This window comes from Hippocampus guttulatus, chromosome 7, assembly GCF_054856545.1.
Source record: "Hippocampus guttulatus isolate MCC_2025c chromosome 7, RoL_Hgut_1.0, whole genome shotgun sequence".
NCBI classification, from domain to species: Eukaryota; Metazoa; Chordata; class Actinopteri; order Syngnathiformes; family Syngnathidae; genus Hippocampus; species Hippocampus guttulatus.
In genome coordinates this window covers 6,255,408-6,270,329 of record NC_141267.1, presented here as the reverse complement: position 1 = coordinate 6,270,329, position 14,922 = coordinate 6,255,408, and the positions used below count along the sequence as shown (strand labels likewise).

General features: G+C 42.1%; 1 protein-coding gene across 1 annotated transcript in view; it reads right to left on the bottom strand.

Moving 5' to 3' along the window:
* raver2 (ribonucleoprotein, PTB-binding 2) overlaps nucleotides 1–14,922 on the bottom strand; it is a 48,256-nt gene that overhangs the window by 21,630 nt on the left and 11,704 nt on the right. The window contains exons 3-5 of the mRNA XM_086116129.1: nucleotides 9,607–9,914; nucleotides 9,003–9,167; nucleotides 1,266–1,457 (exon numbers count right to left, since the gene is read on the bottom strand). Coding sequence (XP_085972255.1) covers nucleotides 1,266–1,457; nucleotides 9,003–9,167; nucleotides 9,607–9,914 — 665 coding nt within the window. The remainder of the gene's footprint in view (nucleotides 1–1,265; nucleotides 1,458–9,002; nucleotides 9,168–9,606; nucleotides 9,915–14,922) is intronic.

Here is a 14,922-nt window from a genome sequence, read left to right as displayed (position 1 = left end):
TAAATAACAAAAATGTGCAAGAAAAAAGCATGACCTGATAAAATTTACCTTTCGATTCAGGCCAAACTGTAATTTAGCGATGACGGAAGCATAGTTAAAATAATGATGACGGAGTGATGGACGGACGGTTACCGTTTGGTTTGGCTTGAAATACTGACGGACTGACGATAACGGATGGAGGCCTGGCCGATGACGAATAACATACCGGGACATTTACTGTCGCGCCAATCTCTGATACTTACAGACACTGTGTCTTAATGGGCACATGAACGAGAGGAGCAGAATATAATATGCACAGAATAATGTTCTGTCAGCCATGCATGTCTTTTACTTCCTGCCCATACCTATTAGTAAAATTATACTGCCGTTTAAACTGCAAAACCAGGATCAATTAGAATTATTATTTTGAAAAATCTGAATATCAGCTGATAAAATGGAATCATCGGTTGGACCCTAATCACAATTCAGAAAAAAAACTTTACATGCTGTTGAGGTGGCCTGGGTTGGATCCTTCCCCATTGGTCAAGGTAACCCCGATATTCATCCACTGGTTACTCTTGGCAATACGTTTTGCTTACTTATGCCCACTTTATGTCCACTTGTGTGTATACGTCACTGATCGATGTATTTTAATGAATGCTTGCATTAATGGGGCACTTTTGAATGTGCATCTGTTTCCGTACCTTGACCATGACTTCAGTTTTTAACCTTTCCTGCTGACGAGTGTTAGGTTTAGTGTGTCGTCTCATATTGACGGAGGCTGTGAGTGGGGGTTGACTTCAGACGGTGGGAGACAATTGAGGAGACAGATTAGCCTACAGCGCTGTAATTACCATGTCAGGGCTTCGCTATCACATTGATGTGTTGGACGGCGCATCGCTCAGCTACAAGGACTTCCCCAGCCACGGGGGGGTGTTCTTGGATATGCGTCGCGTCAAACCTCAGTGCATCTGTACATTGACTGAGTGCTAACCAAATGAGGACACAATGAGAAGTAGCTTTGCACCTCCTGAGCTCAACGTTGACAGTTGCTTTCATTGCCCACCTATGAAATTCTAAATTTGTTGGATATTTATTGGGAAAATAAAATGAGGCGACTCACTCAGTGACTTAATCACTCCCTCACTCACTCCTGTCGATTCACGACACTTCTTGACATTTCTTCGATGGTTAATAAATTGGTTAGCACAGTTGTCACCTAAGGGCTTAAACTTATAAAATAGAAAACTCCTGTAACTTTGTTTCCGAGTGCGTTTCATACTCACCATACCCTGGGCAGCGATAAGTGCAGCCAGGGTGCTTCTCCCCGAGGTGCCGGGGGTACAGAGTGACAGACGGACCTCCTGTCTTCCCACCAGTTTTCTGTCCATTTCAATCAGCACCGACTCGGCTTGCTCCGCACACTCATACTCCACAACACCGAAGCCACGTACGGGACTTCCTTCATCCTGAGCAAGCTGGGAACATAATTTTGATAATATCAGCATAGCCTTTATTGATTACTTTAATGGAAAGATTTGAAACACATCACATATTAGCTGTTTGTTTGTATTAGCTTCATCAGTGTAATATTAATAATCATGATAACATCCATCCATCCAATGCAGACCAAACTCTGACATCGGTTGTACAGGGACTGAATGAATAGCCCATATCAGGGGGTTCAGCACCCCATATAACTGAAGCCCCCCCCCCAACCCCCAACAGAACTGCCCATGGGACATGATCGAACACCTTCTCTACGCCCACAAAACACATGCAGACTGATTGAGCGAATTCCCATGTGCCTTGCTAAAGGTGTAGAGCTGGGTCACTATTCCACGGCCAGAACAAAAACCATAATCCTTCTGAATTTGAAAGTCAACTCTTTGGAATGACACGCCTCCTGAGCTCCCCTGAATAGACCTTACCAGGGAGGCTGGGGAGTGTGATTGCCTTGTAGTTGCAAGTTCAGTCAGTATAAAATGAGGAGCTGGGATTAAATGTGTGTCGTCTGAAAAGACATCTAAATACTAGAGCTGTCAAACGATTAAAATATTTAATCTAATTAAAAATGCAACTGTCATAATTAACTCAAATGAACAAAAAAATTAATCGTGATTCGTCACGCATTTTTTATACTGTATACTGTATACATTTAGTATACTGCTGATCAGGGGCTCTGCTTTCCGGTAAGTAGCATTTTACAGCTCCTATGAGGTAGCTAAATAATGCAGAGAAGCTAATGGCTTCTCATGGAAAATATTAGGTGGTGACAAGTTGCTGTTTGAAATGTCACACAGCCTTTTATCAGAAGTGGTAGTCGGATATATTGAACAGCTCACTCTTAACCGAATTCATCAATTCTTTCTTGGTTCTTTCTTGTTCACCGTTGATTTCAGTGGATTTCAAGTGATCATGTGCATTTACACTGAACAATATGTTTTTCTATTCCAACACTGAGTTTGAGTAAGTATCAGTTGGAAGCGACTGTACTGAGCATGAAGGCTAATGGCCGTTAGCACCCCGGTTCAATCTATCAAGAGGACCAAAATTTCCTTCCCACCTTGCATCAACTCATTTGCCGTTTGGTGCCTCCGGTCTGAACAGATGACGCATAGAGGGAATAAGAGAGGGAAATGGATATGTGTGTCGAGGAGTGGGTCGATAGGCCATTATCATCAGCATACATTAAACAAACTGCATGGAAATTGTGTGAATCACTCTCCCACTTCAGCGATAGATGGATGGATGTAGACAGAGCGGAAGTGATCGCAAGAGGGGAAAAAGATGGGAAGAGGAGTGAGTGGGAAAGAAAAACAAATAAAATGTGTTCATTATTATTCTTGTGTGCAGCTGTGAGAGATGGTGGGTAAAATGTAAAAGTTATTACATCAATATCTACTCCACAAGGTTTGAGTGAAAATTGCATGTGGGCTATGAACTTTTGGCGCGAGGCTAAATACCAATGCAAAAACTGAGTGAACTACCTGTAGCAGCACTCACATTTGAATAAATACGACATTTCAAAGTTTATGAAATGTTCTTATGTTCACAGTGATGCCAAAGTAATGCAGTTCTTTGGGGGGGCAATTAATGATAAACTGAGCTTTTGAATTGAATGCCATTTTTACTGAAGTTATTAGGAAACTGTTCTACAATAGGTTGGCACAGTGGATGACTGGTTAGCACCTCCGGTTAGCACATCCGCCTCACAGTGCAGAGGTCGTGTTCGATTCCGAGCCCCTGCCTTCTGTGTGCAGTTTGCATGTTCTCCCCATGCCAATGTGGATTTTCTCCGGGTACTCCGGTTTCCTCCCACATTCCAAAAGACACGTCCACTCTTAAATAATGGAAACATTTAATTTAATAAAACACCAAAATTCCTAGTCACCTGACCTTTGAAATGTGCGAAAGAGCCTCATTCAAGGGGCCCGTAAACTACGTCCATGTTTGGACTTCCTGTATGGAGCAGTGCGTGCATCGCCTGCAGCCTCTCATCTGTGGTGAGCGTGAGTGAATGCGTGTCAAAGTATGCATCAAACTATCGTTGAACAACTGAGTGCGCCCCCTCAGTCGTACTGCTGAAACTATAGTGGAAGTGGGAACAGTGTGGTGGAAATGAAGGGATGAGTGTAGAAATGTAGTGTGTACATGGCGCGCGCCGGCGTTGCCATGTGCGCTAAGAGGGTAAAAGAAGTGCGCAATTGCTCGCGCGTGTTGCTTAGAGGGAACATTGCCTTCAAATGAAGTAACTTTTTGAAGTTTAATGAGTTCAACTATGAAGTTTGGTGCTCCAGAGTTGATTTTACTTGACGCTTTATTTGCCTTGAAGGTCGTCTGACAACAATCTCTTGGGAAACAGCCATTATACCGTGAATGGTCAAAAAATCTTATTTGCATTAAGGAAAGTGTCATGCAAAAGTTGTGACTATTCATTGCCGGTAGAAAATATAAAAATGAGACAAAGATTAGTTGTGATAGCTGTCACAAGCTTCCTGTTTTATGCATTAAGCTCTGGTCCGTCCATCACAATGCAACACGACAGCATTCTTCAAAAGATGACTCAAGACAGCACATAATTCACTGAACGGCATGAGTAATATTGGTCAAGCAAATTCCTCCACCTCCAGAGGTGGAAAATCCAGGTCCAAAAAGTAAAAGCCCTGCCACTGGGAACTTGTTGACTTGACAGTTGAGTAGAAGCACCTGTGGCTAAATCCAAACTGTGGCAGGGATTTTACTTTCTGGACCTGGATTTACCACATCTGTCCACGTCAATACTTGAGTTCAATTTTGACTGATAGTCATACTGGTGGGAATAAGAGATTAAAGGACATGTCAAATCATTCTATAGTTACTCTTAAAATTCTACACTTTAGTCACCTTGTGGTCGATGTTAGACATTTTCTTCCACATCCCTTCACATACTTGCATAACATCTCCATCCAGTCATGATTCCCTTTTTAGTCAAAAATATTCACCATATATTTTTTTCATTTACCTTCTGCTCTCTCCACCTGTGCAGACTTAAACTATAAAATGCTGTCTGGAAGGCTCTTGAGCAGCAGATGTATAAATCTCAGGGTTAAGACTGCAGGTTAAGCGCACTCTAATCAGAAAAAGTGACAAGGCTCTGCTCAACTGATACAAGAGAAGCTTTGAGTAGGGGGTGGGCAATGCATTTTGAGAAACTGGTGCGCTTGCCGAGGGGCAAACCCAACAAGGTATCCTCAATTTTGAGGTTGTACAAATGTAGAAAAACATAATTTCGTTTCAATAAATTGTTGCGTGTTGAAATATGGATGTATTGTTATCAGGGGGAGTTGCTGATGGTGTTGTGGTACATTCGCCTGACTTGTGTGCAGGAAGCGTGGGATCGCTTCCCACGCAGTGACGTGTGGATGTGGGTGTGAATGGTTGTTTGTCTCCGTATATGCCCTGTTCAGGACAAGCGGTGTTGAAAATGGATGGGTGGATGTTATTAGGGGTGTAACTTTACATCTATTCAGTCGTTACATTGATGTGTCTGTACTACGATCCAGCTACACTGATAGGGGCTGGACTTGTTTACATCAATCATGGCCACACACAACACATGACAGTGTTCCCTCACTCATCGCGGTTAATGGGGACCGGGACCCTGCCGCAATAAATGAAGAACCGCGATGGAGCGTTGGCTACCCCCACTAGGAGTTTTTGTGTAAGTGTATGTGGGTACCAGCATGTTTAAAATATGTAAAGAGTATTTATACTGAACATATTTGAGACAAAGACTACAGCGGGACACGTATTTACTTAAATCTTTAATTATAAAACCTTATACAGTAATTAACATTCATCAGCATTGCTTTATGCTGAGAGAGACAAAGAGACTTGTGTTCCTCTCACTTTACGCTCTGACAGTGTAGCTGCCAATAGCCTCCAGCTAGCTGCTGGCCAGCTATTCCCGAGCATCCGATGTGTTTATGATAAGACAATTAATCAGTATTGATGAGGAGGAGGTGAAGAGACACTTATCAAAGTTAACCGCGTGATTAGACACTGATCAGAGAGTTAACCACTTGACGAGACACAAGGGAAGGTGCTGGGCAGGGTTGCGAAGATGCGCAGCCAATCAGCTTACGGGATAAATCCACTCGTATTGTCATTGGTCGACGTCGCGCCGGGAGCCAATCATGTGTACGGTCATGTGCAAAATCTCTGAGTCATTTGGCATTTTTTTCTCAATACTGTACAGTACTTTAGAAAAAAAAACGTGATGTAGTGAAGCACGATAAATGAAGCGGGAAATAGCAAGGGATAACAGTATTTTTTATTAAGTTAATCTTTTAGGATTATGAGGATACATTATTTTAAAGTGATGGATAGATTTAATCAATATAATTAAAATAATTTTAGACTCAACATTCTCAAATACCCTTAGATTTTAGTATTCAAGTTGGAATCAACTACCATTCGTTTTTCACTTGTACAAGTTATCTCTGGTTGACGCCAGGAATTTACGTCAAGCACCTAACCTAGATTATGGCAGTGCAAAAGAGTAGATTTTTAAGATAACATAATGCATCCGTTTGTGTGGAAACACTTTACATTTAGCAAGAAAGGAGATCGTCTTGACAAGACGGTTGCTGTGTTCGGCCTTTGCAAATCCCGTGTGAAATATAACAGGAACACAACAATTTGTTGGACGCATCTCAACCGGCATCACAAACACCGACAAACCTGAATGAGTCAACAGCAGCAGCTTCTGTGCAAGGTTGAGGGACAGAATGAAAAGGTGTTGCTGCCTTATTTATTCAAAAGATCGATCAGAAATCTCTTCATTCTCAAACAACTTGTTATTGAGGAGGAACATTTTGTGCACAAATAAGTGCACGGTGAGTAAATGAGGCCCATCGAGAGCGCACAGAGATGTATCTTGCTGTCAGACCTTGCAGACTAGCTGATATTTCTGAAAAAGAGTATGTGAACCTTTGGCAAAATTGTTTCTCGTCTCGTCTATCCCGTAACCCCGGAGGGTCGTTGGGGCACCACAGACGATCTGCTGACCAGCTCTCTCCATCCTTCACTCACTGAGTTTCAAGTGAGTCCATTCTATGATGTTATCTTCCCATCTTTTCTTTTGCCTCCCTCTTCTTCTTCTGCCACCTTGTAAGGTGCGCCTTGCAGGATGGTCTTTGCAAGGCCTGAGGATCTGGTGACGTGTCCGTACCACCTCAATTTCCACTTAATGACAGTGGATAGGAGGTCATCATGTGGGCCGATGGCTTGTCTGATCTTTTGACACACTTCCTCATTAGTGACATGTTGGGTGTAGGAGATACCCAAAAGTAGGCAGGGTACCTAAACTGGTAGGGACTATTTAGAGTGTTCAATCAGCCTGCCATGCATGTTTTTTTGGAATGTGGGAGCAAACCAGAGTACCTGGAGAAAACCCACTCAGGCATGGGGAGAACATGCAATCTCCGCACAGGAAGGCCATCCTGTGCCGGAACCGGGATAGAACCCACGATCTCTGCACTGTGAGGTCGACGCGCGAACCACTGGACCACCGGGCCGCCTCCCTCTCCCTCCCTCTCTCTCTCTCTCTCTCTCTCTCTCTCTCTCTCTGGCTAAAAAATGACTATGACAAGATCGAGATTCTAAAAAAAACCAACACTTGACCATAAGCATCAAACAAGGTCAATAATTCGACGAAGTTGGAGTCATTAAATACAAGGCTTAATGATGAACATTGGCAGCGGGTGTGCACTTTATAGTCACTGTGAGGGTTGGTCAGAGTCTGTGGTTGCGCTGGATGTGGCCCACGGGGTCTTATTTTGCCCAGGTCTGGCTTCGGGTATCAAACGGCTTACATTAGAGGACAATAAATATAATGTACCAAATCTAAATGCTCATGAATGAGCAAAAAGCACTAAAATGTAGGAGAAAAAAGTTAATGAGCACAATGACTAGTCCGTTTTTTGGGGTTTTTTTAAATTTTTTTGCTTGGGTCACTACCATTTTGTTTTAGTTGTACAGGATTTGAAGCTATATTTGAGTGCAATTGTGTGCATGATGTCAGAAGGCTTGAGAGCCAAGTAAATGCTGCAGTGCAGTAATTCACCCGACACTAATACATCATATATTAAAACTATGAAATCACTGAGCCATAGGTCAAAGCTGACTGGCTATGTAACAGTGAAGCAACAAAAGCTCAACGCCCACAAAGCACCAAGGGAATAGAATGTTGGGGGGTCTATTGATTTTTATGTGGGAGAGGGCAGAGGGGTGGAGCTAAAACTGGAAAGCCAATAGATGACATACACAGTAGGACCGTTGAGTGAAGTAAAAATGGGTATGTGGGGGTTGAGTGGATGAAATCGAACAAGACGGTGCGGATTGCAGCTGAAGTGAACAAGTTAGAAAAGAAGGAAGAGCAGAAAGGAGGAGTTGAAGGGTGGGGCGGATATCAGAGCAGCCACACCTCACTATGAAAACCATTGGCCAAAATCATGCTGATTCTCCCCATGCCTGTGTGGGTTTTCTCCGAGTACTTCGGTTTCCTCCCACATTCCAAAAACATGCATGGCAGTCTGATTGAACACTCAATATTGTCCCTCGGTGTGAGTGTGGGTGCGGATCGTTGTTTGTGTGCCCTGCGATTGGCAACCGGTTCAGGGTGCCACCTGCATGCATGAGAAGTAGTATACAGTACTTCACCACCTTGGAGCAGAGCACATTAAGGGATAAGTAAGGATAAAGTGGATACAAGTTTTAAAGTGTACTTAAAATTTTTTTATATATACCGGTATACATATATATATATATATATATATATAGATATATATAGATATCTATATATATATATATATATAAATTGAATTAGAGAAGAACGACAGAGTACACTAAAGTAAAACCTTGAAAGATTAACAATACAAATAATACAATATAAAATAATTGTGAAAAAAAGCTATTGAATATTTGATCCAACTCTGAAATTGGATAGAGATGAAAAACATTTAACTGACTCATAAATTCACTTGGCAATCGACCCAGTGCATTCAATCGGATCCCCAATACATTTGGCAAACAGTTAATATATCACATCAGGCATATGACACATTGTTTATTCTGGAATTGTATTTCCATGCATGGAGGGACCTTGTTGTACTTAAAATTGTCCAAATCTTTGGAATTTGAGCCTCTCAACCATATCCATGAAACGAGATGTTTTTGGGTTTTTTTTAAACTAAGACATTTGCAAATGTCTGCTTTTACTTTGTAGTTTGGAATATTTTTTTGCCTATTTTCTAACACGTTAAGGACCAGACCTGACACTGAATCAGAATCAGTTTGTTTCTGCATTTTCTGTACTGTCAATTTTATAAAAGGTCCGGTTTAGTTGGAGCCCTTGTACATATTTTCACAAAACTTGGATCAAAGCAACGCATTTACGTGATTTTAGTTGCGTTCCTTTTCCACTTTAAAAGGCCACAATCCGGACATGACGTGTCAGTGCTTTTTATGCTTATGTTTACCTGGCAGAAGACTGGTTTGTAGGTTTCTGAGAAGATCTGGGTCATCTCTTCAGAATCACAGAGGTCCAGAGGCAGTCGGTCAACACACACACATTTGGAGTGCAGGTTCTCTTCATGGCTCAGCTGGTTGACATCCATCCATTGCACCATCAATGAACGATCCCCCTAAGACAAAGCAAAAGAAAAAAAGATCACAGTAGATTCATCTATCACATCTTCAAATGATCTCAGCAGTTTGTCACACGTGTTGAGGAATATACACAACAGTATTTGACGCTTCCACCAATCGAGGCATTTTCAATACACATTACTTGTACTCTATAACATGAACGTCTTGGTGAGTGGGAGGAAGCCTACTTTCAGGACAAATTGTCCTCACTGCAGGAGATATTTTGAGAATTGTGTTTTTCCTTTTTCAGACTCCTCAAACCATTCACGAATAAAAGGTTTCCTAATGCGGAAATGCATTAAGAACAAAACCGTTGAAAGCCTGTTTTTTCTTCTCGTGATGTGCTGTATGTCAGTCTTATCTCTTAACAATCACTGACAATATAGCAGGGCATTATTTGCTTTGTATTACTCAAACACAATCTGCTCAACGTACCAGTGGTCGTCCCAGCAACTCAGAACGGGCCCGCGAAGCAGAGTCTTTCTTCATGTACTCTACAAAGCCATAGCCTTTGGAGTGGCCCGTCAGGTCGCTATACACCAGAAAGGAGCGCTCGATGTTCCCATAGGAACGTACCAGCTCCTCAAACTGCTGGGCAGTGAAGGTGTGGGGCAGGTTGGTGAGGCAGAGCAGGGAGTCTGTAGGCTGCAGGGTGACATTGATCAGGCGGCCCCGGACAGTGCTGTGATGGAGGGAGCGGATGGCATCCTGAGCCTGGTCCCCGTTCAGCAAAGTCACAAAGGCTGGAGGAGTGGACATGATGGAAACAGCCACAAAGGAAAAAGACAGGCAAGAGGAAACAACACAAAGAAATGAGGGACAGACCACAACAGATGTGTGAGAGACAAACATCCATTCAAAGCAGACATTGGAAGGACGTTTGTGGGAAGTCCACAAAGAACATGCACATGAAAATGAAGAAAACGACAGCTCAAAAGTGGAAGAAATATGTCAAGAAATGGTGCAAAATGCAACAAACACCACAGACAGTCATAAGGACAGACAGACAGATACACAGGGAGAAAGACAACACATTAGCGATAAAGCCAAAAGGGAGCCACAATGTAGGGGGAATACACTGTGACACACACATATACACTTTAACCAGATTTTAAAATGATATGCCAGAAAAACATTCACACTTCGCTGTGATCCTTGTGGGTGTTAAATCTAGTAGTTGAATGCATATGAACGCGAAGAGAGGCAGTTTTCTATTTGGCCTGTGTTCAGTTTTGAGTTGATTGTAGAGTTTGGAATCAGATAACAGATAACAATTAAAATCATGTTTGTTCGTAGTTCATTTCACATCACGACCTGATTACACTGTGTATTGTTGAGTCTGTTGTGGATCCGCTTTATCCTCACAAGGGTCGTGGGGTGTGCTGGAGCCTGTCCCAGGTATCATCGGGCAGTAGGCAGGTGGCACCCTGAACCGGTTGCCAATCGCAGGGCACACAAACAACGATCCGCACCCACACTCACACCGAGGGACAATATTGAGTGTTCAATCAGACTGCCATGCATGTTTTTGGAATGTGGGAGGAAACCGAAGTACCCGGAGAAAACCCACACAGGCATGGGGAGAACACACATGAAGGCTGGAGCCAGAATTGAACCCGGTACCTCTGGGCTGTGAGGTCGATGCACTAACCACTCGATCACCGGGCCACCATCCATCCATATACTGTATATATATATATATATATATATATATATATATATATATATATATATCCATCCAGTGCCTATCCCAGCTGTCTTCGGACAGTAGGCAGGGGACACCCTGAACCGGTTGCCATCCAATCGCAGGGCACACAGAGACGAACAATGATCCGCGCTCACACTCACACCTAGGGACAATTTAGAGTGCTCACTCAGCCTGCCATGCATGTTTTTTGGAATGTAGCAGGAAACCAGAGTACCCGGAGAAAACCCACGCAGGCCTGGGGAGAACATGCAAACTCCACACAGGAAGGCTGGAGCTTGAATTGAACCTGGTACCTCTACTTTGTAAGGTCAACCCGATAACCACTGGACCCCCGGTCCGCCATATATACTGTATCTATCTATCTATCTATATGATATATACATACAGTATATATATCTATATCTAGATAGATGGATGGATGGATGGATGGATAGATGGATAGATGGATAGATGGATAGATGGATAGATAGATAGATATCCTACTGCCACCTTTACCTGGAAGGTAAAGATGATAGTAGTGCCTGTGGTGGACGGAACACTCGGGGCAGTGACCGCCAAACTAGATGAGTGGTTGCAACAGATCCTGGGAACAACATCGGACATCCCAGTCCAGAAAAGCACAGTGCTAGGAACAGCAAGGATACTGCGCAGAACCCTCAAGATTCCTGGCCTCTGGTAGAGGACCCGAGCTGAATTGAGGTCGGACACCACCCAAGGGGTGAGACGAGGATTTTTGACGCTGCCTTGGAGTACCCGCATCTTGCTCACCTGGGATAAGATCTGGCTCACCCGTAACCCAAATGAGGACATGTGGTATCAAAAATGGATGGATGGCTTTTATAAAGAGGAATTACTAATGATGTGCACGCAGACATGTTGGCGGCAGTGATTTGTAACTGTTGGTGTTTTTCCTGTTATGCTTTCCGCTGTCATATTTTTAAACACTCAACTTTTGAGATGAACTGACCCTGAACGGTATTTAAATGGAAGCAAACAGTTCATAAAAGCCACACAACAAAAAACTAACTCATTATGGAGGAACAATTAAAGGCAAAAGAAATCGAGAACATTTAAACCGAAGCAAATTTCTGTATGAGCACAAAAAGCCAACCAAACAAACAAAACAAACTCATGATGGATGACCAATTAAAGCCCCCCAAAAAAATCTCGTTTATCCTGTAAAAAGCCCAAAGGCAAGATCATGACCAGAAAAGCCAAAATATTTCACTTCCATGCGTATCCCCAGCAGTTGGTTAAGTGAAAACGACACTTTGTATCCATCTTCTCAAAATACCCATGGACTGAGATATACGTGTTCATTTGATGATAAGTACCATATTTTCCGCACTATAAGGTGCTTTGAATGGAGTACAGTATAAGGCGCACCTTCAATGAATGGCCTATTTCAAAACTGTTTTCATATATACGGCGCAGCACATTATAAAGCGCGTAGAATAAAAGCTACAATAGTGGCTGTGGTTGCATTATGCATCCACTAGTTGGAGCTATGCTAAAGGGAATGCAATACAATTCAGCTTTATTTATACAGTATAGCGCTTTCATAACTGCTGCAGCAACCAAAGCACTTTACAGAACTCTACGTCCAAGAAATCTGAATATTGATTCATGTACTGTATAAGGCGCCTCGGATTATAAAATGCACAGTCGGCTTTTGAGAAAATTGAATGCTTTTAGGTGTGCCTTATAGTGCGGAAAATACAGTAAAAGCTGAAGGTCTAAAAAGTGAACTACTGAAGGCATCCCTATAGAGTAGATTTGTTCCTCACCAACAATCCCCTATGGAAACGGCAACTGTATTTGGATCAATTGGTGGAGCCCAGAGTCCAGAGCTGCATTTAGCTGTTATGCTGCACACAAATGGAGTCAGATACCAAATGAGGTGAAGTCAGCATCAAGTGTAAATTCTTTTAAATCCATCTTAAAAACATACTGTAGCTTTTTTCCCCCTTTGGTTCAGGTCTTCTCAACAATTTGAAATCTTTTTTTAACCTATTTTAGAAGCCTACTCTTACTGCTTTTTTTAAATTTTTAAATGTTTTCAAAGTTTTCTGTTAATGTGTTTTAATGGTGTCAATGTACACTCAGTAATTTGTGAAAGCTACTTTTGTTTTCTCTGCTTAGCTTCTGAATGTCGTTAACTGTTGTGTTTGTAAATGCTCCTAGGATGTTGCATCTTTGCTTGTGTGAAAAACATTGAGTTGCCTTGTGTATAAAATGTGCCTTGCCTCGCCTATTGATTGTGCACTATCGTCTTTTCAGAAGTCATCTCCCTGTCATACTCCATTGACTACAGCATTTTTTTCTTCTGTTCTTAAGTCTTGCTCATCTCTTATACTGATCCATTTCAACCTGAAGATTCTGCCTTCAGCTAAATATATTACCTCAAGCCTCATCTAAGACACATACAGTACTCAGGTCTGGATGCCTTCCACTAATAGTCCAATCTTCTAACGGAGTGTACGAGCTCACATTAGGTATTATAAGGGGATGGAACTGTTTTCTCTCTCGTTTAGCTATAATGAAAATCAAGCATGAGAAGCGTGGGATGGTGTGAAATTCTGCGCTTTTGCTGAAAGTGAAAAGCAGACACCGGACCACAAAATATCTTTAAAATAACCTGATGAATAATGGGATTGCAATTCGTGAGTAGGCAGCAAAGGAAAAAACAGAAAACATGAGAAGTAAAACTAAACATTGACCAGCATGTTAATTCAGGGCTTTTGATTTTGAGCACAGCTAATGTGCCTCTGAGGAGTAAGTTGGGCATTGGGAAGGGAAGGAATTCAAATGTTAATACTGTATCCTCTCGAAGGTGGCATTTCCAAAGTTGCAGTATGTTCCTTATTGAAGAAACTAATTAAAATCAGGCCTCAAGAGACTACTGTTCTTGTTTTATACAAAGTGGCCCTAATGATAATTACCCTTGATGTTAGTCCAAAGGTCAGGATAAGGTCTCATGTGGAGTCAGGAATCTCTTTGGAATAACAAGTGATTAATAAGGAAGAAACTATCTGGCAACCAGTTCAGGGTGTACCTATTGCTCCTGAATACAGCTGGGATAGGCTCCAGCACGCCCCGCGACCCTTGTGAGGATAAGCCGATAAGAAAATGGATGGATGGATGGATGGATGGACTAATGTGAATAACTTGAATCCCATGCCATCACATCACAATGCTTTTATTTTTTAAACAATGGTAACTTTATTTATCTTGAATTCCTTCAATATATAAGCTGGAAACACAATTTGCCCTTATTCATATTAAATTACGAAAGGGAGTTTGAGGCTTCTTCCAGAAACAGCAGCACAAGAAATGTAAAGGCACTGTATTTCAGGCAGTAGAGTCCACTGATAACCGCTATAAATACTCTTAGTTTCCCCATGACATCACGCGCCTCTGGTCAGCCCCTGCCGCCATGTTGAACGTCAACACATTGTTTTGTTCTATTCAGTTAAAGACGCTTGAATTAAGAAAATCAACTCCTTGTCGATACCCCAAAAAATTGTGAATTTCTGTGCAGTATTTGGCGGTTGGGCAGATACTTCTTCACCATCTTCTTTTAGATGATAACAAGGTGGTCACTGGCGGTAATGCAGCAAAAGTATTTGCTCACCACAAGAAGAAAGTAGAAGATGAAATTGAAGTAGCAGTCTTGACAACTAATGTGTGCTGTATCGCTAGGTTAGATAAGGATCTACTTTTTACAGCAACAAAAGGCGCAATAAACCATGAGGATTCTACCTTTGGCTGAACGTGACACTCTATTCTAGTTGCGGTAAGCAATTTTAAACTAAAAAAAGAAAGTTTTCTGTTGTTAGAAGCGGAAGTTTTGAATCCAACCAGAACACGTTCTCTGCCATCGACAGAATTAGTGAACAGGGATTTTAGGTGCGAATCGGAGCTGTAGGTCAGATCGCCCTGTATTTTAATTTTCTCTCCTCAGTGCTCTCAGTGTCGTGCTTCTTCTTAACTAGCCTCTTTGATCATTAGAAGTGAACAATTCAACATTTGCAGACTGGCTG